Below are 25,447 nucleotides of genomic sequence, written 5' to 3'. Positions count from 1 at the left end.
AGTCTATCCATCTATAAAGATACTGGAGGTGAAGCCGAGGAAATTCTACAATAAAACAATAATATCAGACTTCATACCAAACATGAAGACAAATGTATTGGTATTATAAATCAATCGCACCCAACGTAGTCGAAAATCAACATGGTGACGTGACGACTTGGGAGTTTGCTAATCATGGATTGCGCTGGGTGGGCATTGCGAACTCGTAGACGAATTTTAGCAATGGAAAGCAAATTTTTTTGAGCATTTTGGATACTACAGCGATCGTTCTAATCCAAACGGAAACCATAGCTGGACAGACAGTTGGTGCTAGCAGCTAGTTTCACTCAGATATCGTTGTTTTCTGCGTCGTTCCTGCTGTTTGGACTCTCTGCTCAAAAACATGAAAACTGTTGGAACAGTTATGACACTCTAAAATGATGTTAAATGGGAAGAGTCCATGTATAGTTATTTCTTCTCCGAACACAGCAGATGCCTTACGCCATATGGTTCACCTGATTCCTTCTGGCAGATGTGCCGTGATTGGTTGGGCGCTTGATTGACAGGTAGTGGGTTGAATTAGTGACGGGCGTGACAGCGTGAGACTTTTAAAGTGAGTTTATTCAAATACTGTATATACGGTAGGTGGGGATGTGGTGAAACGTTCAAGGCCCTACGTAAGTACGATTTCTTTTCTTAAGTTATAAATCAGACACTAGTTTGAGGCGCAGTTGATGATTAAATACACACTAATTTATAAACAGTCTTTATTAATGACAAATACATAATTATCTGTTACACAAGTCTGTGTTATGGGGCGTTATTAAGTTATTCAACTTCCAGAGTTTTTCGCAATTCCGACATTTTTTTCAGACCTTGAACGCAGCTGACTTGACGTCATGTTGTTTTGGTTTTAAGGCGCGATCACCAGCAGGAGCTGAGCTAACGCAGCCCTCCGTCTAGTTTATATTTTATTTAATTTAGATAACTTTAAAGATCAATGGAGGGATTTTTGGTGAAAGACAATCCACTGCTTTTACCTTTAAACAAGGAAAAAACTGTCTATGACGGATTTATCTCAGTACAGGTAAGAGAAAGTGTCCGTTTGTGATGTGACGAACTACATTAAAAATATACATTTAATTAAGTATTCCTCGCTATAAAAACATTCAAACACTTAATAAAACACACATTTTGACTTTTCACAAATATAGAAAAACTTCGGCTGAGTTCGGCTGATATGTAATGCACGTACGATGTAGAATAAAGTTTTTAAATCAACTTTTAAGTCACCATTTGGATGCTAACGTCGATGCTAGCGCTAGCGTAGCATGTCAACAACTGTACTGAGAGCCTAGCTAGCTAGCTAACGTTAGCATTTGTGACTGTTCTGCTAGAATTGTATGAAATGTTAACCTGATTCCTACAGGAACGGGACTTCAGGTTGAGAATTGAGCTACCAGCCGACCGGAAGCTCACCGGGGCCAGGTAGAAATCACCACAACTTAACTTTACAGTTTTAAAATGTGCTTACCTGTGCTAGCGTGCATGTGATTCCTGTGCGTTTCTGTATCTAGCATAAAAGTGGCTAATTCCCTGCGGAGGTTTGCTAACCTGAGCATAACTCTTGTGTTTACAGGCTGCACTGCTGCTGGCAGCTGAAGCACCTGTTGCGGGGGTTCGAACACGTGGTGAAGCAGGTAACCCCCCCCCCCATTCAGCACCAATCCCTGCGTGTTTAGCAGGAAGAAGAAAAAAACTAATATTATTATTTTGTTATTCCTGACCAGCAAGTCTGGGATCATCTTGACTGTTTTGTGTTTCTTTCTTATTTTGTATTTCTTGTTGTGTGTCACCCCACTCACACCCAGAGAAAAATATTTTTCACTGTTTAATTAACATCGCCTGGAAAATGTCCCTATTTGTTATGTGGCCCCTCAGGGTTATTTGGATGAGATTGATATTTCACCCCCGGCTGCAAAGTTCATTATTTTCACAGCCTTTAAGCTATCATTAATTATTAAAGCTGGTGGCAGCCCCCATTAATCACAAACACTGTTTGATTTGAATGGCTGGCTGGAGGAGAAAACAGACACTGTCACTTCATTATCGCCTGTTCAAGACGTCTCCTCTGTCGTTTGACTCCTCAGAGGCTGCGGCGCTCGGCTGATCTGATCGCTTTCATTCTGGAGCTGAAGACCATCTTGGTGAGGAGGAGAGGAACTAACTCACTGATTAACTAACTAACGAACTAACTAGCGGTTGGTTAGCAGGGTCACTTTGAACAGGAAGTAAATGGAACTTCTTGGCATCAAGAGTTACAGAAAGACGAAATTGGACAAAACAAAATATAATTATGAATAAATTCCTTGAGAATATTGGAATAAGGTCTTTTTGTCGTCTTCCTGACGTTAACTGAACGATGATGGCGTGATGCACTCTCTCTGTCTTTACAGGAAGTGAATCTGAAGCAGTTGCCTGAGTTCTGCTCCGTCCCACAGCCACAGTATTATTCACAGCTCATCGACGAGATGGAGACGCTCGGCTGGAGCAAGTAAGTGATGCTAACGTGTCCGGAGCGAGTTTTCTGACGACAAACCGTTCAGATGACGGTTTCTGATCGCTTTTCACCTCACGATTATTTATTTGTCATTTAAAGTTCTTCATAGAAGATAGAAATAAGAATGGATTGATATATTACCAGCCATGTGATGGGCTGGCGTCTTCTCCGGGGTGTACCCCACCTCTCATCTGTAGCCGGCTGGGATAGCCTTCAGCAGATAAAGATGAGACGATTGCAGTCGTGCGCTCGTTTTTTCTTTCAATGCCAGAGGTTAAAAAAATTTTTTTGCTGTAGACGGTGGTAAAAACTGTCTTTTTCTATAGTTTGTCTAATTCACAAAATGTTTCAGTGACTCACTGATTAAATTCATGCGTCTCACTGCTCTTAGAAATCGCTCTGAAGTCACCGTTTGTGAGAGAGAAGTCCAAACTTATCAGAAAAACACAGACGTGATATTTATGGACCACTTCTCACTAATTCACCATTAATTACTTCAATCAGAGGCTAAACATATGCAGCAGGCAGTCTGATGCTAACGCTAACCACAGCATCGCATGCTAACCTTTGGAACTGATTACAACCTCAAATCATTTCATTCGGTAGTTTTTGGGGATCTGAACAGGTGGAGGTGAAGCTTCCGTTTCCTCTTTCCGTTTCCTTTTCCTTCGTGGGTCAACGGCAGGAAGGAGGAAACGGCACCACGGAATTTGTGACTTTTTTGTGTTTTTTCCTTGGAGGGAAGCTTCCGAACGGAGACGTAAACACGACCGTAAACCTGCCGCTATATGGAGCAGCGCTTGTGTTTCTCCCCCAACAACACCCTCACACACACACCCCCATTAACAAATGGCTCTTAATGACTTCCTTATTTTTAGTTATTGAGTTATAGTTAAATCCAGGTCACATTTAATAACTCTGAGCCGGCGTGTGGTGACAGGCCCGGCTAATACCATCATCTCCACTCGTCAGGAGAGGAGGAGGAGGATGAAGGGGGAGACGGGGGGTGTCGTAGGAAGATAACTATTCTCCCCCAGCTCAGATTAAGCCTCGACTACTACACTCATTTTCCACTTTCCTATTAATGACCGCGGCTACAATTATGATATTAGCAAAATGCAAATGGCTCTAATTGAAGACTCTCAGGTTGTAATAGGAGACGAGGGTGGGGGGGTTGGATGTGGGGGAGGGGGGGTGAAGGTGTGCTTTATGCTGTAAATGGGACCAACATTTTCAGTTAGGAGGCATTACACACACCGGGCCTCAATCTCCAAAGCACTCCAGGTCCGCTTAGCGTCTTAATTGGTATGGGCTAGCGCTAATAGCCACCAGGGGTTTTCAGCTGTAATGCTGTCGTCTGATTGGTCGAGGGGAGAGAGGCCCTCTCTCTCTCCACGTGTCTCCGTTCCTGCCTTTCCAGAATGTGGTCATCTTAATTGGCTGGCAGTGGCGCACAATGTGTTAATTAATGGGAAATGAGGTCGAGGAGGTCAGCCGCCATCGCCCGGCGCGTCCCGGAGATGTGCCCCCACCCCCCCTTGAAGCTCCGGGGATTAATGGGCACAGCTGGTGCTCCGTGTTCGTTCGACCGTAACTTATGTACATACGTAAATGAGTTACATACGTACGTACATAACTTATATATGTACGTAAGATACATACATGAGTTACGTACGTACGTAACTCATGTACGTACGTACATAAGTTAGATCTTTTTGCGCATTGAGCCACAAGCGTTGCAGCCTAATGTACGGGCGTCGTTCTGAGGGCCAATCAGATCCCAGTGCCCAAGTGATCGGATGCTTCCTTTAGTTAAATCCGATTTATTTTACCTTATTAGATCAGTGAATAAATGATGATGTAAGTCGTGTAAGCGAAAAAAATGACGAGAACCCAGCTACTGCAGGTACGCTGCAAACTCAGCTAATTAATAGAAGACGGCGTCCCATAAGTCTCTGCTGTAGGAGATAATTCGCTTGTTTGTGTTTTTTTAAACATTGTCTGGTCACGTGACCATGTGACTTACATCGTCCTCTACTGTACCTCGTGCGCCGCGCCATCGAACCACCAGCAATTTTTTTTTCTCATGCAACACACACGTGTGTGTTGATCTCACTGTTCATGAATCCCTTTGTTCACACACACACACACACACACACACACACACACACTGTACAAAAAAAAGAAGAAGGAGCCACACAAACAAACACAAATGTTGGCGTCGTTTGGAAGCAACTTGGAAACGGGACACTCTCATCCGTCTCTCCAGCGGGACGCCTGACGGTCGCGCTGATTCCATCACGGGCGAGTCGGGGCGCCGACCCGTCATTCGACCCCGGGTATGTGTGTGTGTGAGTGTGTGTGTGCTGGGGGGTTTGCGTGTGTGTGTGCTAGGGAACACTGCTCTAATATTTGATGCCTTTCTACTTCATATATACTCAAATATATATTTACTCTCCTTATTTGCAAGGCTGGGACCCAAAGTAGATTATTTATCCTTTGTACTGGATAAAATTTTATGAACTCCATACACACACACACACACACACACACACACACACACGATCACGTGTGTTCGGACACGTTAGCATGCAGATGACTCCTCAGCGCCGTTGCCCTTCGCCCACGTTTGAGCCGACACTTTTATGAATCGGGCACATCCGACACTCATCTCATCATTCCATCACTTCCCTTTGTGTGTGTGTGTGTGTGTGTGTGTGTGTGTATGTGTGTGTGTCACTCGTGATCACTCCACTCTAACACACTCCATAAATCCTCAGCAGATATACAGCCACATCAGCCTCGGCGCAGGGCGTCCATCCTAGCGCTGTAAATCTGGAGGAGGACTGTCCAAAGCCTTTGTCTCAGATCCGTTTTTGTCGCCGGGTCTCGGCAGACTGGAGAGGGTCTCCGGGGGGGGAGGAACCGACTCAGGGAGGCAGCAGTAAATCTGACAGTGTTTTGTCCTCTGCCTCAATAGGTTATAATTAGTCCAGGAAGGAGTGGATCTGATTTACAGTTTGGCTGAAGCTTGAAAATATGAACCCATCCTGAGGTCACTGGGAGACGCATAATTTAACAGGAACTTGAATCTGACTCCTGGAACTGGAAAAGTCCTTGTAGCAGTTTTAGCATTCTGATGGAGTGACGCTGATCGTCAGCCGCGAGCTGGACTTCCTTTAATGTGGCGCCGACAGAAGGCAGGAGCCTTCGGGGCTCGATTTGGAGCCCTGGAACAAGGAAGAACTCAGATGTAGGACTTCACGAGACAGTGGTGAGGATTAGAGACAGTGGTGAGGACAGTCTGGATTAGAGACAGTGGTGAGGATTAGAGACAGTGGTGAGGACAGTCTGGATTAGAGACAGTGGTGAGGATTAGAGACAGTGGTCAGGACATACATGATGGATGGATTAGAGACAGTGGTGCTGAAGACAGGAAGTGGAGGTGGAGGAAATGGAGATGTTGAGGTTCTCCAGGAGTGACCAGGTTGGATTGGATCAGAAATGACATGGAAAAAGACGAGTCGCTGTGGCGACGCCTAACGCAACACGCCCACAGGAAGAAGAACGTTTTCTGGGTATAAAGTGATATTTCTGACACAACAGTTCCGTTTGTCTTTGAATGTTCCTCCGGCGCCCCCGCCTGATTGGACTCATTGCGTGTGATTAGTCTTGTTTCTTCATTGGAACATTAAAACGGCCGGTCAGATGAGACTCCAGAGGAGAACCTCCGGTTGTGTCCCGTTCGGACGTGTTTGTGTCCTCCTGCGGTGATAAATCTGAAGCCGCGATGCAGCCACGTCTTAACGCCACTCTCAGCAGCTGTGATTAACGACGGATGATGACTCGCGTCGGCTAACAGAGTTATATGTACTCTCGGAACGGACGTTGATTTATGTTCTGGTCTCCAGGCTGCTCTTCATCGACGCCGACTTCCGGACGCTGAAGCTGAAGGCGGAGGACTCGTCTGGGCGAGAACACGGCCTCACCGTCAAGCTCAAGTCCAAGGTATGACACGCCCCAGTCCGCCGCCAACGCTGCGTCTCTTTCCAGGGCTAGCATCGCCAAAAACACTCCAGAACGAGACGGCGACTTTCAGAAGATCTGAATCCCAACGCTTACGGTCAGGTTGCTCGTTGCAAATCGGCAATTTAAATCCACGCTTGTTGATCTGGGTCAAACCAGAGTGGGTGTGGAGAGGCATCAGAACCCGCTGTGACTCCGATGTACAGATAGAATGTCCCGACAGGAAATCGCCGCTCGCCGCATGTCGAGGTAAATGTAGGCTAACGAATTAGCAGCGCGCCGCAAGGTGGAAGTGGAAGTGTGAACGCATCGCAAAGGTTGACTTGCAGTTCCGTGTCGCGTTCCAGGATTGGTGGAAACACAGTCACAAAGGTCGATGATTGATTGCCATGAAGGGGGGGGGGAGAAAGCTTTATTTAAACAGTTTGGAACCACAAAACACTTCCTGTTTGTTGGTGGACATAAAGATGAACGAGGGTTGATAACTCCTGATTTCTCCGCCCACAGCATCCGACGGAGGCTCCTGAATGCTCGGCCAACCTCCCGGTGCCCCTGGTCATCAGCTGGACGCCTCAGGTAGGTAGCATGGGTTGGTCATGTGGGTTTCCGGCGCCATCAGGCCTCCTTTTTGGTTCGTCTGGTCCTGTTTGTTGCGTGTTTGAATCCCACAGGACCTGAAAAACGTTGCATTGATTCCTCCTTGATAAACCCGCCTCCACCTGCTGAACGGAGGCCTTTCTCCTCAGCTGGGCCGTCGTAAACGGCGTGAAAGCAGCTGTTTCCTCTTTGAACGTCTTCACTTCCTCTTCCTCTTCCTCTTCCCGGTCTCACCCATCGTTTCCGTCCACCGGCAGCTTCCTGTTCCACCTTAAAAAGGTGGCATTCCAAATCTGAGCATCACACCGGACCGGTTCTTCAAGCGTGTAACGGAAGGACACGTGTGTGTGTGTGTGTGTTTTAAGTGACACTGTAGATAAAAATCAGAGAGGAAGGAACAGTGAGGGAGAATTTGAGCAGAGATGCTAACTGTGTGTGTGTGTGTGTGTGTGTGTGTGTGTGTGTGTGTGTGTGTGTGTGTGTGTGTGTGTGTGTGTGTGTGTGTGATACATGGCAGGCGTACAGTGAGGACCAGCTCAGAACAGCGCTGCCGTATGGAGCCTGTCTGCCTGCTGGGTCGTTGATGGATCTCTCCTACACTGCAACATGAAGTGTGTGTGTGTGTTTGTGCGTGTGCTTGCATCTGTTCCGGGTGTGTTTTTTGTCTCACGTGTGAAGGATGTGTGTGTGCGCGGGGGTGTGTGGGGGGGGGGCTGTCTGTCGGCAGGCCTGACATGTTCATTTGAATGAGTAATTATTGCTGCTCCGGCGCCGGCCGGGACACGCCACTCGCTTCATCTGTGTGGAATTAAAGAGGAAGAGGAGTAAACCTCTGCTGTCGTTTGTGTCCTTTGTGTTTGCAGGATAAGCAAAGATGATGGGGGGGGGGGGTAACAACGGTCATCACATCCAAGACCTGCAGGATTATCTGCTTGTAATCGTCGCATCGTTTGATCAGCCAGTCGACGAATCATCCAATCAATGAGACTAAAAATTATTCCAAATATTCATTTGCGTAGGAAGAAATGTATTTTTTCTGCGATTGTCAGGCTGCAAAAAACTGAAAAGTTTTCTGTTTACAAAAGAGAAAACTGTAAATTTGAGAAGACGGAATTTAAATATTTGGTGCTTTTTTTTGCTCAATGCATAATTTAATTCATTAAATTCTGAAATTATTTTAATTAGATTGTGCATAGATTTTAATTTTCATTTCATTTTTAAAAGGTTTTTCATGGCAGATTATCCCGCAAAAATTAGCTTGATTAGCTCGATAGCTATCGTTATCGTTTGTTAATCTGTTTATTCATCGCCGTCTCTGAAGCATCCGTCATTACAGTAAAGAATTGTGCATTTATTCATCAGCATTCAGCTCTTAAGATATTCAGCATCTGAAGATATCTTTTGTGTCCAGGAGTCAAAGTGAGGAAAGCGAACAAGAGAAAATAAATGTATAAAATCAAACACTTGAAGTGAAGCACGCGGCGTCTCCTGAGAGACTCGGGTGTCGACTCTTTTCAACCTTTTCTCGTCGATTTAAAAAAAAAAAAACATGCACATAGACTGAAAGAAACGAGTTCAACAATCTGAGGAAACCTCCCTTCTTCATTTGTTTGACAATAACAACAATAATTCCCATTCAAAACGGGTGAAAACAGTTAAGTTTAGAGAGGATTCTTTCAGGCCGGCAGCTTTTAAGAATCAAATTGAGGTCAGTCGCCGCTGCATTAATAGATAATATCAGAGCGTCTCAGCCTTTCCTCTCCTCACAGATACAGCAGGAATTTAATTACCGGCTCTTCATGCTTGTTTCAGTCTGAACCGGGCCGTCGTCATCCGGGGTTCTAACCGTAATCATGCCACGGGCATTAATTGGGCTGTAATTGCTGAGGCTCTCAGCACCTGGACGATGCTTAATTGTGTGCACTGTGCTGCCACAATGACCCATAATTTTTGGTTCATTTTTCCCCCCCTAATTTTTTTTCTCTCTCTCTTTCCATCTGTGTTGCCGCCCTCGTGCCCCCCCTCCCCCCACCCCACATGCATAGGTATGATACGTGCATAGGTGGCTTAAGTTCTTTACGTTCTTACCCACCGATCATTTTGTATCTTCTGTGACAAAATAGAAAAAGAATCGACTTCATTGAAAATTATTTTTTCACCCTAGTTATTATTTTTTTATTGTGTGTGTGTGTGTGTGTGTGTGTGTGTTTGTGTGTACAGGCCTGTAACACACACACACACACATACACACACACACGAGGGGCAAAAAAATAACGCGAGGTAAAGCGTCTCCTTCTTGATGCGCCCAATGAGAAACTTGTCAGGGACGGTTGTCTTGCTCAATGGCACCTCGGCAGGGCTCAGGAGGTGAACTGGCGCGCCCAACTGTAGACCAATGTTTTGGTTCCACGCAGGTCTTGAACCGGCCACCCTCCGGTTCCCAGACTGAGCTCCTGCCGCCCCTTAAACCAAAGGACGTCACGTCTGACGGACACGTTTGACACCCGGGTACAACCTGGAACCAACATGAAAGCTGAAACTGGAGGTTCAGATGTAGATCGGACATAAATCTTACGAACCCCGCCCTGGGGTCTCAGTAGTTTTGTAGTCTTGGTTCCTACGGTGGTCTCAGAGTGGACCAGACCTTTCTGTGAGGGGGAGACCGTCTCGCAGCAGAATTAAAATCTTTTTTTGTTCTGGTTGGTTCATCAGAGTACCCTGGAGCTGCTTTACAACCAGTTCTTGCTGGTTTTGGAGTCCCTGACCAAGTTCTGGGACGTCCTGGACGAGATCGACAACAAGACCTGGATCCTGGAGCCGGAGAAGCCGAGTCGGTCCGACACTATGAGGCGGATCGCCATCGGTACTTCACACACGACAGAACACGCTGACTCATCTCACAGACGAGTCGGTTCTCACTTCTAACCCGGATCTCATTGTTCAGGAACAAACGTGTCCATCAGGGTAGAGCTGGATCCCAGACACCCGGAGATGCTTCCAGAATGCTGCCTGCTTGGAGCCGAGCATGGTGGGTAGGAAGGTGGCAAGAAGCGGGGCAAGAGCTTGACAAGAGTGTCTAGATCAAAAGACGAAGTCCAGAGTCCGTCCCCAAAACCATCACCAAGTCCATCTGAAAGAAACTGGACTTTGTTTATCTAGAAGTGATGACATCACTGTTACTAAGGGAACCATGAGCAATGACATTACTCGAATGTGTGATTCTGTCCCTTCAGTACTGTACTACCGACCTACTTCCCCAATGTTTGAGCGTCCCACATCTGGATGTCACCCGTCATCATCGGGCCGCGATCCAACCAAAATCTAATCAAAAACTGTTGACAAATTTTAGAGATATCTCAGAGAGAAAAAACACTCCAGCGTGGGCGACCACACAGATTCCGATTCCACGTCCCTCCCCCTCAGTCGGTGTGATTGTATTGACCGTCGCCTGTTGTCATGTCACGTCGGCGTGGCTTCCATTCCTGCCGGCGCCGGGGGCCAGACGGCGAAGTTTCATCTCCGGCTCTCTATTTAAGTTCCGATCAGTTGTCAGCCATTGTTTCTGCAAACCCAAGGTCACGCCAACTCCTCGCCTGTTGCCTAGCAATGCTGCTCAAACGATATTAAACGCATACACACTTCAGCCACCCAGATGTGGAGGTGGGCAGCGACCCTCAAATACGACGGCTCGCGCAGAAATATTGCTTTTTGCATGTAGGAATAACAAGTAGTGAAAGTGATGAGTGATGCCGCGCAGGGGGTGCGGCGCCTCTCCCCCGTGGAACAGGAAGTGTGTCGCGTGTTGAGTCGTTGTCACGCGGCAGGCAGGTCATCGGATCGAAACTATATGAGGGTCTGTAGGAAAGTAGTGTGTCTGTTGTAAGCGGGAAAAAGACGCAAACTTCTCCTGTTAGCAGCCGAGCTAACTTCAGTTCACGCTTTCTGTTGCAGTGGTGACGCCGCTGAGGAACAAACTGAACGCCAACATGCATCTGTGGTGAGTCACGTGACCATTGAGGATCATTACATCCATTAATCAATGTCAAATGTGGCCTGATTTGCGATGATTATTGATCGACTGTTTCAAGAACCTGTTCAGGAACTACAGTAGAACCTCGAGATACGAGTCTTTTAAGATACAAGTTGTCGCTCCGTCCAAATTTTTGTTCAACATACGAACGAAAATCCGGGATACGAGTCGTGCTTCGGTACAACGCTATTTGGTGGATGGATACAACATCATACACTCTTCAGGTATCTTCAGGTTCTAGTGTTTTTAGTTTGAACTGACTTGGGTGGCCGTAAATTATAAACTCTGATTAACGTGATATTATTTATGATTCAACGTTGCACGAGACCTTAAATTTAAAGAACAACACCTCAAAGCGATCGCTCTCGGTTTCAGGTAGCACATTAGCATCGCCGCATGAAAGCGAGTCGTCTCTCCACCGCTGTCCGGCGTGAAACGGCAGCAACGCTCTTTATTTCAGTCTCTTCTCGTTTCCGTGCAGCGATGGTGGAAGCCTCCTAATCATCCCCCAGTGTCTTTGCAGGCTCATTTGCATGTGGTTAATTAGTGTGTGTGAAGGAGCTGTCTGTGGTCTGCTGGCAGGAACCCGGACTTCAGCGTCTTCCACAACCTCCGGGATGTTTTGGAGATCGAATTCCCGTCACCTGCCACCCACGAAAAATCTGTAAGTCACACAGTTGCCCCCTTTTCCATTTCAAACATGTCCATACCCATCATGATTACCTCTGGAGCTGTGTGTGCGTTATGTATGCATGCATACCGTGTGTGTCTGTTTGAGCTTCAAGTTATAAGGGGGCGGACGTACGCCGCTGCCTATTTTTCCATATTTTTCCCTCCTGTCTGTTTTGTTTTTTCCGTGAGGTGGGCACAAATTCTCCTTTAATTGGGTTGTTTACAGAAAAGATCATTAGAATAACAAAGATGGCAGAATTCTCTGCTCTATCAAATTGCTTTAATCACGCAAAACCATTTATCTCTCTTTTTTAAACACTCGTTCTTCTCCCCATCCCCTCCCCTCTCGGCGGATGGGTCAGGAGGCCGCCGTGTTTATTCGCTGTCGCCGCGGTGATTAATGCCTCAGCTTCATTAACATTCAGAGAAGTGCAAAAAAGTTGAGTTGACCAGATGTTGATTTTTTTTTATTTTTTTTTAACCTGCCATCCTCTCTCTTAATGGATGGCCTCCTGAAAAACAGGAGCTTCTCATTACGGCCGAATGCAAACGAGAGCAGATAGGAGGAGCGCGTGGTGATGGGACTGCGGGGCGACGGCGGCGGCAGAGCGTCCAAACCACATGTTTGGTGCTTTTAGTGTGGTTTTACGGACGCCTGATTGAGAAACGCTAAATGTTTCTGTTTGTCCAGAGCTTCAGCGTCGAGTGCGGGATCTGTTACGCCTATCGTCTGGAGGACGCCATACCTGACCAGGTGTGCAACGACCCCCGCTGTGGACAGCCTTTCCATCAGGCCTGCTTGTACGAGGTAAGGGCGCAAAAAAAGATTGTCTTCCTCTTGAAACAGCAAGAGATGGAACTGAAGGGGTATTACAACGATTTTGTGGCACCAAACCCACTTCTTCTTTGCAGTACCACGATATTCATTCGGTGTTTCCTCCACACATCCCACTCTGTCGGGTGATGGTTGTGTGGGGGAGTAACTTTCACGTTTCCATCGGTTGGGAAATTACGGGATACTTTTCTTGGCCTTGAAAAGCCGAAGCGTGTCTAAACTGGCAAACTGCCCTCAGCCTCAGTCGCCAAATCGCCAACGTCGACTCCGGGGACTTAAAAATGTACCCAATGTGCTTATTTGCAAATTTTAGCTTGAGTAATTTGTGTGGAATGAAAATAACAAGCCGTATTTTGTTCCTCATTAAGTTTTAATAGTTAGCTTAATGTAATCCTGAACAAAAACAAAGAGGCAGAACCAATACACCACTACCCCCCTGACACCCTAAGTACCGCCGGTGTTCTGGGGTCGGTGGACCTTCACTCCGCTGCTCTTCTGAAGAGGAAAAACTGTCAGGTTCCACAAAAACACATCAGATGCGTTTTAAACAATAACGAACGCTCTGGATCCTGGTTTGACGACAAAATCCCTTTGTTTTCCTCCTCAGTGGCTGCGAGGGCTTCCGTCCAGCAGGCAGAGCTTCAGCCTGCTTTTTGGAGAGTGTCCGTACTGCACTAAGGTAGTGTTCTTCCTCTCGTCTGATCGCCGCCTGCACGAGGCTTCGTATGGGCCTTTATGAGACTTCATAAGGGCCTGCGCGAGGTTTAATAAGGTCCTGCAAGAGGCTTCTATGAGTCTTTGCAAAGGCTTCTATGATACTTTGTAAGGGTCTTTGCGAGGTTTCATAAAGACCTCTATGAGACTTCATAAGGGCCTGTGCGAGGCCTCTTAGAGGCCCCTATAAGACTTTGTAAAGCCCACTGTGACTCTTCGTAAAAGCCTGCATGATTTTTGTAAAGACCCCTGAGACTTGGTGAAGGCCTCTGACTCTTCATAAGGGCCTGTGTGAGTCTTCGTAAAGGCTATTATGACTCTTCGTAAGGGCTTCACGAGGCTTCTTCATGAAGGAATATATTTACTGTAGTATAATTTTTCCCATGAGCTCAGCTGCTGTTGATTGATGACACTCTCTTTGTGTTGCTTTAGTTCATCTTGACTTTTTTTTCTTGTGTCACACGGGTCAAAGCTTGTCTTCCTGTGCAGCGGTGTCAGCTTCCCTCCCCTTAGCATCACTGGAGCGATGAGCATCCTCTCCGCTAATTCTCAAGAACATGTGAGTGGAATAAACAGGATCTCCTTCTGTTTCAGCCCATTACTGTCAAAGTGGCCGCCCAGAAATCCTGAGACATCTTGACCTTCGCTTAAAAAGACGAGTAACTCAAAAACGCACTTTGGCCGACGGCAAACAAGAGAAGCAGGACGCCCACGGAGACGAACCACGGCAACGGCACGTTCCTCTGCGTGGGAGGAGCTTCCAGTTCTTCACCTGTGACTGGGAACCCCGCCCAATCACCAAAGGGGTCGCTGTCCCACCTGCACCAGCTGTGAGACGACCCCCCGTCCCTTCTGTGTCTGCGCTCCTGATGGGTCAGACATCGTCCCACACGTGAATAAAACGCATTTTTATTTCTTTGTAAACGACGACTTAGCTAATAAATAAAGGACGCGTTCGCTCTTGTTTGTTGACTTCACACCTGTTTGGGTCGAGTTCTGGTGCCAATGGGCGGGCCTCTCAGGTAGCAGGCCAGAATGGGTCTGGGTCTGGCCTCCTCCTCTTCCTCATCCTCCTCATCATCAGTGTCGTACTCTTTGTAAACGACCGGTTGGGACCTCGTCCTCAGCGATCGGCCAGCCTCCAAAGAACAAACAAAGACCGATTAGCTCTGCCACGCCCAGCTGACATCATTTCCTGTCATGTGACATCGCCTCAGAGCTCACCTGTTGTCCACTTCCGCTGGGAACCGGCACCAGTTTGGACTTCAGCTCCTCTTCGTCATCGTCGTCCGTCAGCTCCGCTGCGACGTTCGGACGTCCTCGTCCTCGTCCCGCCGTCTGCCGAGACACCGGCTCTGATTTTCACGTCCTTTTATTTCTTAAAGCTGGACCCTGAAACTTTATCCCTCTATAAAATACTTCTGTATTTAAACACTGGTGGGAAATGATTTAGTGAGCGGCTTGAAGCCGACCGACATTTACCCCCCCCACCGCTAAACCGCCTGTAAACGGCCACTTCTGTTTATTAAACTGGCCGCCACTTACACTCGGAAATTAAATGCCAGGAGGAGACGAGGGCAAACCGGGGCTATAATTGGAGGCACTGGCGCACCGGAGGGCGCATGTCACCAACTCCTTCAAATTGAGTCATCGATGGGGGGGGCTTAAGGGGTCAAGAAGGGACAGGGAATCTGCCCTCCTTCAGATTTGCTCCTGTGGGTGACCCACTCATGATGGCAGGTTAACCCCTTCCTTTCACCGCCGCCACCTAAAACGTTCGCCGAATGCACGAATGTTGAAGGTAAGCTACAAAAAAATTAAAACCATTGACGAGATCAGTCGCGTCTGAACGTGATTGTGTTTGTCAGGGTGGGCGGGGCTTAACGTGTCGTGATGTGACGACCACGAATGTGACGTTTTTGTGGGATTCATCGACCGGTGCTGTCCTCGTCGTCGTGGTCTCACCTTTCCCCTCGCCGGGCAACCGCGGATCTTGGAGGTCATCTCGGCTGCAGGTCTTTGAGGTGCCAGTAGGTGGAGTCTTACTGCGCCAGTGGCCCCCAGCAACCCTTTGAGGCGATGGTAGTCCGGTTTATCTTGGTACCCCAAACTCCTCACGTACAGGAGGAAGGCGGCAAGCTCGTCTGAAAGGGAACCAGACGGAACCAGATCACCTGGACCGTTTGATCGACTGACGCACCTGAAGGTCCCTCGGTCCAGATAATACTGGTGATGCATCCCCCCCACCACAGATATTCACCGTGTGTGTGTCGTACACAACAAGCTGCCATGAATCACGCAGCGGCCAGATGACGTGTATGACACACACCGCGGTGGAACCGGTATCACACACACTTGATGCATACCCTGGCTCTTATCTGACGCCGGCAGGCGGGACACGTCAGCAAAGCAGCGCCGGGTCCCCACAATACATCACCCCCCCAACCCTCATACAGGTGTGACCTCTGTGTCCCCGGAGGAGATAAAACACGACTTACTTTGAAAGGCGTGTCAACGGGACGTCTGTTTAACTGGAGGTGGAGAACAGTGACTGGGAGACAGGTGGGGGGGCGTCGGCCTCCCAGCTCATATGCTAACAAACTCCGAGTTTGTGTCGTAACAGCATTACAGTGGATTTCAGTTGTCATGAATTTAAAGCTCATCGCATGGATGGAAAACCTCACATAAAGTAGTACCTCGAGATACAAGCAGTGCTTCAGAACACCTTTAGTTGGCGGATGGATACAACATCAGTGAGACCGGATCTCGTTCTTTACCACGTGTTGGTGGATGGATACAACAGACTTAAATAACAAACTACCGCTGTCAAACCAGGTAGAGGATCCGCCCATAGACGTGTCTTCGCGGAACTAAATCGTCACTAAACCCAGTGTCCTTTAACCTGATTGGACCAGACTCACCTGTTCCAGCTCCGTCGGCCGACAGTTGCTGGACCGAGTCGGGCAGGTTCTCCATCAGGCTGGGGTCACGGAAGATAAAAAAGGACAGGAACACCTTCAGATGGAAAACAGGAAGTACACAACAAACATCTGGATCTCAGGCGTTCACCAACCTGGCCTTGGCCTCCTGCACCTGAACTGGATCCCTGAGGACCCCGCCCCAGGGCAGCGACCCACATAACCAGTGAAGAAGGCAGAAACCCAAAATCTGGAGATCGCCGCGTCTCGATGGCGCTATAAAGAAAAAAAACATCCGTACGGTTATTTACGACTTGTTTGGAACATGTGTGACTGTGTGGTTCTACAATCATGTGTGAGGTCTGTCGATACTCGTCGACCCAGTCCACCCGGAAGGGTCGGGCCTGGAGAGTTTTACCGACTCGATATCGTAACGGCCGACACGCGTCTCTGGAGAAATTACCTATCGACTGGCGGGGAGAAATCTCCTCCTTGAACCGCGGCCAGCATTGATCCTCCCCCAGCGGACGGGCCGGGCTAAGGAGGAAGCGTGGTCGCCGCCGCACGGGACCGGATTACATGGCAGTGGATGGTAATTGGGTAGTAATCTGATTACACTTGGAAAAGAAACAAGAAAAAAAAAAAGGTAATCCACGTTTTTCAAGCAGGCAAAGACGGAGGGGATGTGGAAACGAAAGGAAGTCGGTCCACGCGATGTAAACGTTCGGGAAACTGGAGCGCCAAACGATCGATGAGGACGATCAGAACGGATGATTTATGGAAAAGGTTTCTCGCCGACTTTGACATCGCGGAACCGATCACACGCATGTCGTTAGGGTGTTTCTGTGAAGCGTTACGTCAGGTATACGTCGGGTTTGCACGCCGTCGGCGTTGCGGCGTGACTTCCTGCTGATTCTAATAATTACACGACGTTTTATTAGCGACTGAGAGGCTGTTAAAGGAGGATAAAGAAGAAAAATACGTGTGATACTGACACCGGAAAAGTGTTGCAACTCCCGGAGCACCGAAAATAGATTAACAATTAAAAAGATCAACAACTACATTAAGCACCACTGCCCCATTTTGTGTGTCTACTCTTCTGTATTTAATTCATTTCGCTCTCATGTGAGGAATGTGACAGGACGATGTGTGTCCACACACACACATACACACACACACCTCTCACATGTTGTCTACTTGCTGTTAATTATCGCCTGTTGTTATTCAGATTCCCTAAAGCGTGTCGCCGTGTCACACTCTTAACCCGTCGTCATTCGATGGCGTTCTTCTATCCACCGGACGCCCACTGAATGCTGGTAATTATACCAGTTAGCTCCAGGTTCAAAAGACGTCGCCGGTCACGAGCGGCGATTGCTACGGCAACCTGTCAACATGTCCGCGGAGATTGGCGCCATCGGGGTCAAGGAGGAGCAGATAAAAGATCTGGGTTAGCGTCCGTCAGCGCGGCGACGACGCGCGATAGAAGACGTGACTGTTCCCTCCCACGCTTTCCGCCTCGTGTTTCGAACCGTTTTAAAACCGTTTCCGAGTTGCTGACGTTGAGTTTCCTGCACCTTTTTTTTAAGCATCGATCGCGTCGATAGCAACACTAGCCGTAGCGATTAGGCAGTCTGAGCCACGCCGACACACACAATCGAACCGGGAGGCGGTGGGGTTTGTCGGCGCCAAGCTCGTTGGGGTTATCTGTGGTTCGGGCTTCACTGTAACCAAACATCAAAGCCTCTAATTAATGGCGGATGAATACAAGATGCAGGTTATGACTCAGGCTAATTAGGGAATTGTTAAACAGAGACGGTAGCGAAGGATACGGCAGCGGCCGGGCATTGGGGATCGATGGTCAGTGAAGAGAGGGAGCTTGTAGGCAATTTACCAGATAATGTGTTCCCAATATCAGCCGGGGGGGGGGCGGAGCCTATTACACACACATCGACAAATGTGCTCACAAAAAGGACAGAACACAAAGTAGAGTTTAATAAACACTGGAAAAGTACGACAGTCCCCCACACACAAGCAAAACAGTAGGTGTGTGTGTATGTGTGTGTGGGGGGGGGGGGCAGCAGCACAAATCACTACAAGGTGCAACTAAAAGCCTTTTCTCAATTTCTCATAATCCAATGTGCCTTATATATGAAAAAAGTTCTAAAAGAGACCATTCATTGAAGGTGAGTTCTCAGGTGTTTTATAATCCAGTGCGTTTATAATCCAGTGCGCCTTATGTATGAAAAATTTATTTTAAAAATGGCCATTTGTTGAAGGTGTGCCTTATAGTCTAGTGCGCCTTACAGTGCAGAAAATACTGTAATTGTTTGTCCTTTCTTGACTGTTAGTTTCTCTTTTTTTAAGGTTTAAGTCTCCTGCTGTGTATTTTTTTATTTTCATCCTTCAATCACGTCTCAAATATGTGTTACCTCACATTTCCTGTCTGTAAATAACTATTACAATAGTTTCCGCACTATAAAGCGCACTGGATTATAAACCGCACTGGATTATAAAGCGCACTGGATTATAAGGCGCACTGTTGCTTTTTGAGAAAATTAAAGGCTTTTAGGTGCCCCTCATAGTGTGGAAAATACTGTTTTAGTAGTCGTATTATGTTTGCAAAACAAACATGTTTAAATGACTTCTTGTTTGATTTGTAAAGGTATCACATTTGTGGACGGTGGATTTCTCCCCCCGCGCGTTAGCGTAGCCCCCACTGTCGATTAATCACCAATGCGGCCGGTACAGACAGGAGGAATGACTCAGAAATAAATCAAACGCACCCTTCTCCGTCCTCGCTGTTCGTAAATCACACACACTCTCAATCAGGCTGCTCCCACTCTCGTCCTGATTGACTGTTGTGGTTTGTGTTTCCTAAAGAGCCGCTCGTGGTTAAATTTACCGACTGGAGCGTCTTCGTCTTCGGCACCGTGAGGCTTTTCTGTGTAAAAACCGACTGCGAGGGCAGCGTCTGTCTTGGCAGCGCCGGCAGTCGTTAAGATACTTCAATATTTCATCAGCTGTCAGCCTGTCGACCGATCCGACTCGTGACCGAGACGGGCAAACACTCGGGGTAATAATAGTAACGATCAAACGGCGACACGCGGGTCGTATCTGTCGCCGCTTCCGTCTGCCGTCGGGAGCTAATGCTAATGAAACCACCGCTCACCGACTCCTTTGTGGGCGTCGACGCTGGTGTACTCCACAGTCCCGTTGTGGGCCCTCTTGGGGTTTTCCTTGTACTCTTTGTGGACTCCATTGGGAAAGTATCTGTAGGACAGCCCATAATCGGCGAGGTAGACCTGATGATGACAGGAAGTTCAACCGGAGAAGCGAACTTATCGCCTGTAACCTGTTGAGTCCTCTCAGCAGGTACGCACCTGTTCAGGGTCTCTGTAGCCCAGCATGAGGTTGGCGGCTTTGATGTCGGCGTGGACGTACTCGTTGTCGTGGATGTACTCCAGGATGTCCACCTGGAACGGGCCGACGACAAACCGACACACAAAGAGGACGGTTAGCGGCAAACACGAAGAAAGTTGTGTCAGGATTGTGACGATGACCTCACCAGCCTCACACCAAGCTGGAGCACCATGGCCGCCTTCAGTCGACCGCCGTTGTTCTCGCAGACTTTCTGGAGGTCGATTCCCAGACGGTCCATGGCCATGAAACGATATCTGAGACGGAAAAACTCGGAATTAACATCTCATTCTGATACATAGATCAGTTACTGACGTAAACAAGTAAACAGCAACTGCGTCGTGGATGAGTCACTAACCCCGCCCCTCACCTTCACTTTCACAAGGAACTGTTATTATAGTCTTTTAGGGCACACGTGTCAAACTCAAAGCCCGGAGGCCAAATGTGGCCCTTCACAACATTTTTGTGGCCCTCGAAAGTGTAAAAGGTCAGGGTGTCTAAAAGTAAGTCGGTCAAAAGTGTTTTGACCAAAAACTACATTTCCCACAATGCAATGTTTAATAACCTAATAAATTAAAAGCATTTATGTTGTAACAGAAACAAAAAAACATTTTTTCTGTGTAACTGTAATGTTTGTAACTTGAATAACTAATAAATTCAGTTATTTAACTTTGAGGAATCATTACATTTAATAGTTACACTTATGTTACATTACATTTAGTGACGTTTATAAGTTGCATCTGGCCCTTTGAGGACAGCCATTATACTCTCATGGCCCTCAATGAAATTGAGTTTAACACTTCTGTTTTAGGGAGTAACTTCATTGTGGAAATCAGCCCTTCACTAATAAAAACACACAACGATCGATATCATAAAAGGAGACGACGTGTTTTGATCATAAAGAATGATCCGTTTACCGGAGATTGTTGTGTTCAGCGAGTCCAGACCCCCAGTACGTCGGGATGCCCAGGAAGTCCAGCTCCCTGCTTCTCTTCCATTGTTCAACTGGAACATTAGAGGAGTAATTATATCAGTGTATGTACAGAATAATCTAGTAATTTAATCCAATCCTGGTGGACTCGGAAGTCTTTAAAGACTTTAAATAAAAACCTGGTGAATCATTCCTGGCTGGCGTCCATGAACACTTCAGTTTAACTAACAAACCTTCTTAACATTGTCAATGAAAACGCGCCGAATGTTTGTCCAGACGTCCGGCGCGTCCTTTGTAAGTGTAATAGTGCCTGAAAGCAAACAGGAAAGTGTTTGGAGGGTGCAAACAAACCAGCCCACTCAGGCACCAGACGAGGCGGCGGGCCTGGCTCTGGGCTGGATGGCGGGGGGCCTGACTGGCTCTGGACCAGGCTGGCAGGTGGTTGGGGGCTCAGCAGAGGCCCAGCCATCATTACGAGCGAGTGGGTTTCTCTCTTGCTCGCCTCCAAAACCGAGGCGTTGCAGAGCGCAGACAAGCGTGGAAAAGGGGGCTAACAACCACCGAGGTACATGTTTGCTTTGGCTTATTATTAATTATCAGCAAACGAAAGCCTGTGTGTCTGCGGCCTCTTCATCGCTCAAACACACTCGTGCTTCAAAGGCCCGCTGGGACACCGGATGGGCAGCGCTACTCACTGTTCTCCTGTTTGGCTGCCCTCTGGTAGAACTTGAGCTCGGAGAAAAGGGGCCCGTTTTCCTGGTACTCCTGCACGGGCAAAAAAGGGAACATCATTCCAGACCTGCGAACTCCAGACTGATGAAGAGGAGTAGATTATCTTAATCAGCGTCTAATCAAAGGGAGACGGGCCGCGGGGACGACAGACGCACCAGTGAGCAAACAACAAGTGGAGGAGCTTTGATTTCTGGCTCCACTCAGGACTGCTTGATAAACTTGTGAGGAGGAGAAGCAAACGAGTTCGTCGACTCTTCCTCCATCTGCAGACACTTCAGCGCTTTAATTACCGACGCAGAAAGTTCTGACTCAATCACTCTGCCGGTGTTTTACGTTTTGAGGCCATCGAGATTCTTTCGATGTCTGAAGAGGTCCGTGTGGACGACAAGTTCAACAATACATCCAACAGAGCCCAGGAACGTGTGCAGTTGTCCAAACGACAAGACAATCCCCCAAACTCCACATTTGGCAAAAATATATCCAGGGGATAATCTTCCTATTTTTAGGGCGGATCCCGAGAGATTTTCCACAGAGATTAGCAGCGTAGATGAGACTCGGGTCGACCGCTTCCAAGGAGAGACATGAGTGCAATTGGCACATCAAGCCTAATTTAGCCTTGTGTGGAAATAAAAAAAAACCATATAGCCGCTTCATTCAGTGACTGGAGTCAGTCTGGTGATGAAGGGGGGGTTGGTGGGGGGGAGGGGGGCACTCAGCCAAACAATCACAGGGTCGTCCAGCAAAAAGATGAACGCAGCGCGGCTTTCATTCATTATACTTTGCATCTGGTCCAATTTAGGATCCGTCAGCGGCCTTCAGCAGTCAACCGACGACAGATACAGGAAGTCCTCAACATATGAACACAAGTGGTTCTGAGAGGATGTTTGTGAGCTGTACTGGTCATAAGTCATTATTTATTAAATTTCTCCATTTGAGGTCATTTAAATGTCATTACTACTCTAAATACTACAGTTCTGTTCCTTAGGACTGACCAGAAACAATAACAGGACATTACTTAACAAGGCAGTCAGAGACTGCAACATCCCACGACACCCCTGAATTCAAAATTTTACCCTGACCTATTCAAACTGGCCTTCTCCTTCGTCTTTCTATCTTATCCGGTTCCTGATTGTACAAAAGTTGAAATTTCACCTTGACCTAGTTTTCTCAAGGTCAAGGTCATCATCTCATTTTTATCCCCTTTGCTGCCTGAGTAATGTGCTTTTTGTTTCAACTTTCTATCTGCAACGGTTGTGAAGACATTTGGTCTAAAGTACGGACGGATGAACACACAAATACTGACAATTACAATACATCACCACTTTGAAGCGGGATGTGAAAAAATACAGGTTTAGGCTAAAACTGTTTAAAAAAGATACACGGAACAATAAAAATCAAGTTTACGTCATTTCACCTGACTTAACGTCTGTCCACAACAAAAATCACCAGACTCTAAAAATCACTCGAAAAACTGTTAAACAAGTGTTGCAGCTGCAGGATCTCAGCAGTGCTGCCCCCATGGGAGGTTGTGGCAGAAAGGAGAACTGCAGTAGTCGGACGTGGTGGCGCACGTTTGTTCGTATCTATCTTTGTTCGTATCTTGAGGACGACCTGTGCATGTTGCCATGAATTTAAATATATTCAGTCAGAACGATTTCAACATGTATTTTTTGAGCAAGCTGGTGGTGAATAAACTGTGTGTGTGTGTGTGTGTGTGCGTGTGTGTGTGTGTGTGTGGTAAAATACACTCACCACTTTCACGACAAACTCAGCGTCAGCAGCCACAGGTCTGTCCACATCCCTCGAGGCTTCAAGGCAATATAAGACAGTTAAAGAACATCCATGAGAACATCATGAAGACAACGTTCTAAAATGAACCCTAACAGTGACGAGACTCAATAACGACCCGGATGTGACCTTCATGGACGACCTTCTCAAGGTCAGACCGGGAGATGAAAAACAAAACATAACCGGATGTTTAGAGTTCATCCAGGATGGAGATATTTCTCGTCCAGGATGGATCACAGGGTGTGTTTGGGTCCGTACCGACATAGATGAGTCCGAATCCCCCCCGGCCGATGATGCCCCCCAGCCTCCACGTCTTCTTCTCGGTGTCGGTCAGAACGAAGCCCTCGGGCAGCGGTTTGGGTAAAGCCCTCCTTCTTGGTGGCGCCATGAAAACTGGGTTTCAAGGAGAAAGAGAAAGAAAAACTTAAATCATTTCTAAATTATTTCTAGCCAGTTAATTCAAATTGATTCAAAAAAACTTTATTTGTTCCCAAAGGCCAATTGAAGGCACAAAAAGCAGCAGCATTGGTGGAAAAGATGGGTTTGGTGCACAAAAAGGAAATGCAAACAGCAAAAACCAGAATCAATATGAAGAAAATCAACAATAAAACTAAAAAACACAATAAACAGTAATTTTTATAATAAACAGTAAACAGGTTTGTTGCAATGGGGTCGTCATTACACAGAGACCGTGGAAATCGTAAAACTTTTAGCTAACGATAAACAACCTGTCGTGTCTGTGCTAATATTAGCTATAACGTTAAACAAATTAAAATAAAGTGTGGATCCTCCCTAGAAGACTTTACATGGTTTGTTTAGGTGAAAATAGCCAATTAATTATCGATAATTCCGTTCGATAACGGTCCATCAGCGTTTTTAGCCAACAGCTAACCTAGCTAAACTTAAATGTTAAACTACGTACCGGCTTCCGTAGTTGTCCCTCATCAGCTGAGTGTTCCGTCTGACTATAAATGTGGATAATTTGTTTTATGTGCTCATAATTAACAGATTTCTCCGTAAAATTTCCGAAATCCGGTGCGGAGCGGAAAATCTTACCGCTTCCTGAAAGTTGTAGCGCCGGTGACGCCGCACAGCCAATGGGAGGCAGGGAAAAGTTTCCCTACAGCCCAGCAGCCAATTGCGAAGCAGCAAAGGCGGGAACAGGCGGGAACAGGCGGGATTAGTCCTCAAACTGACCAATCAACGTTCTGTTTATATGTGTTCAAGGAGGAAGTGAATCTGACAGCTTTCTGACGTCTCCATCAGCTGTTTGGACGCTTTTATTATCTAAAGAAAAGCTGCGTTATAAAAACACAATATATAAAACATGTTCTTCTGACTTAAATGTGATAATTTGACACAGAAACGTGCACGTTAAAGCACGTGCCTGTTACTCGTCACGTGTCAAACCTAACAGTCAAAATCTAATTCAATTTAAAAAACTTTATTTAGCCCCAAGGAGCAATTGAAGAAATGTAATATAAAGGAAGGAAATATTTTTTAAAAATTAAAAAGTAAACATAAAAATATGTATAAAATATATCCAAAAAATAAATAAAAATAAAATAAATAAAATTAAATAGATGAAATATAAATATTAAGAATATCAAATATAAGGAAGAATTCATAGATTTTTAAACCAAGCATCTGATTTGAGGCATCACATTTCTGTCCCACGCATCTAAGATGTTCTTAAATATATTATGTGGTTGATTAAAATCTTCAAGATCACCAGTTGCGTTGACAAAAAAGAGTACCTGTTTTTAGTATCATCATCCTTTAAGTCGTGTGAATTGATGATTTTTAGTGTAATGAACACCAAAAAGACAGGAAGCAAAAGACATCAAATCTGAAATTTAACAAAGATACTGATTTTTTGTGCTATTTTATTGTCTGAACATAATAAACTCTTGCTCCTGTCAGGGGGTGTCCTTCTTCCTTTACAATGAAGACTTGATCATTTCTAAATTCCTCATTATTCAGTGCTATTTGTAGTCTTCATGCTTTGCTTTACAGAACCAATAATTCAAAGAATTGTGCCGTGTTCCTCGGCGATGGTATTGATGTTATTTGTGATGCATTGACAAGAGGGATCATCCTGGACGCCTACTCTGACGGATCCGGTTCACTCTGCACCAACATGGACCCCGACTGTTCTGAAATCCTCCAGATGGTCAGTGAAGAGCTGCAGAGGTGGTTCCGGGTTCCGGCGTGTGATTGGGCCTCTTGTATCCTCCTTATTCAACTT

At 46.6% G+C, this 25,447-nt stretch overlaps 2 protein-coding genes across 4 annotated transcripts; one reads left to right on the top strand and one right to left on the bottom strand.

The window, feature by feature from the left end:
* Nucleotides 1–902: 902 nt before the first annotated feature.
* On the top strand, nucleotides 903–14,369 carry fancl (FA complementation group L). Of its 2 annotated transcripts, XM_068327479.1 has the most exons (14): nucleotides 903–1,066; nucleotides 1,409–1,467; nucleotides 1,619–1,679; nucleotides 2,130–2,186; nucleotides 2,436–2,533; nucleotides 6,451–6,547; nucleotides 7,073–7,141; nucleotides 9,875–10,025; nucleotides 10,107–10,190; nucleotides 11,114–11,159; nucleotides 11,775–11,856; nucleotides 12,556–12,672; nucleotides 13,307–13,378; nucleotides 14,008–14,369. In XM_068327479.1, the coding sequence occupies exons 1-14, from the start codon at nucleotides 980–982 to the stop codon at nucleotides 14,041–14,043; spliced, it is 1,116 nt and encodes a 371-aa protein (XP_068183580.1). In that variant the 5' UTR covers nucleotides 903–979; the 3' UTR covers nucleotides 14,044–14,369. The 2 variants fall into 2 exon arrangements, with proteins under 2 accessions (XP_068183580.1, XP_068183579.1); XM_068327478.1 differs by lacking the exon at nucleotides 14,008–14,369 and having other exon boundaries at nucleotides 13,307–13,438.
* LOC137603738 (serine/threonine-protein kinase VRK1-like) lies at nucleotides 14,061–24,266 on the bottom strand. Of its 2 annotated transcripts, none has more exons than XM_068327477.1 (14): nucleotides 24,256–24,266; nucleotides 23,458–23,592; nucleotides 23,164–23,219; nucleotides 21,375–21,444; nucleotides 20,666–20,753; nucleotides 19,897–20,005; nucleotides 19,712–19,804; nucleotides 19,501–19,633; nucleotides 16,487–16,607; nucleotides 16,335–16,393; nucleotides 15,379–15,557; nucleotides 14,638–14,751; nucleotides 14,394–14,552; nucleotides 14,061–14,279 (listed from the first exon to the last, which is right to left on the bottom strand). In XM_068327477.1, the coding sequence occupies exons 2-14, from the start codon at nucleotides 23,585–23,587 to the stop codon at nucleotides 14,061–14,063; spliced, it is 1,530 nt and encodes a 509-aa protein (XP_068183578.1). In that variant the 5' UTR covers nucleotides 23,588–23,592; nucleotides 24,256–24,266. The 2 variants fall into 2 exon arrangements, with proteins under 2 accessions (XP_068183578.1, XP_068183576.1); XM_068327475.1 differs by having other exon boundaries at nucleotides 24,122–24,261.
* Between the last annotated feature and the right edge of the window lie 1,181 nt (nucleotides 24,267–25,447).

The sequence above is a fragment of the Antennarius striatus genome, chromosome 11 (assembly GCF_040054535.1).
Source record: "Antennarius striatus isolate MH-2024 chromosome 11, ASM4005453v1, whole genome shotgun sequence".
Lineage (NCBI taxonomy): Eukaryota > Metazoa > Chordata > Actinopteri > Lophiiformes > Antennariidae > Antennarius > Antennarius striatus.
Note: the sequence above shows the minus strand (reverse complement) of the source record. Positions and strands in the feature narration are given on the sequence as shown.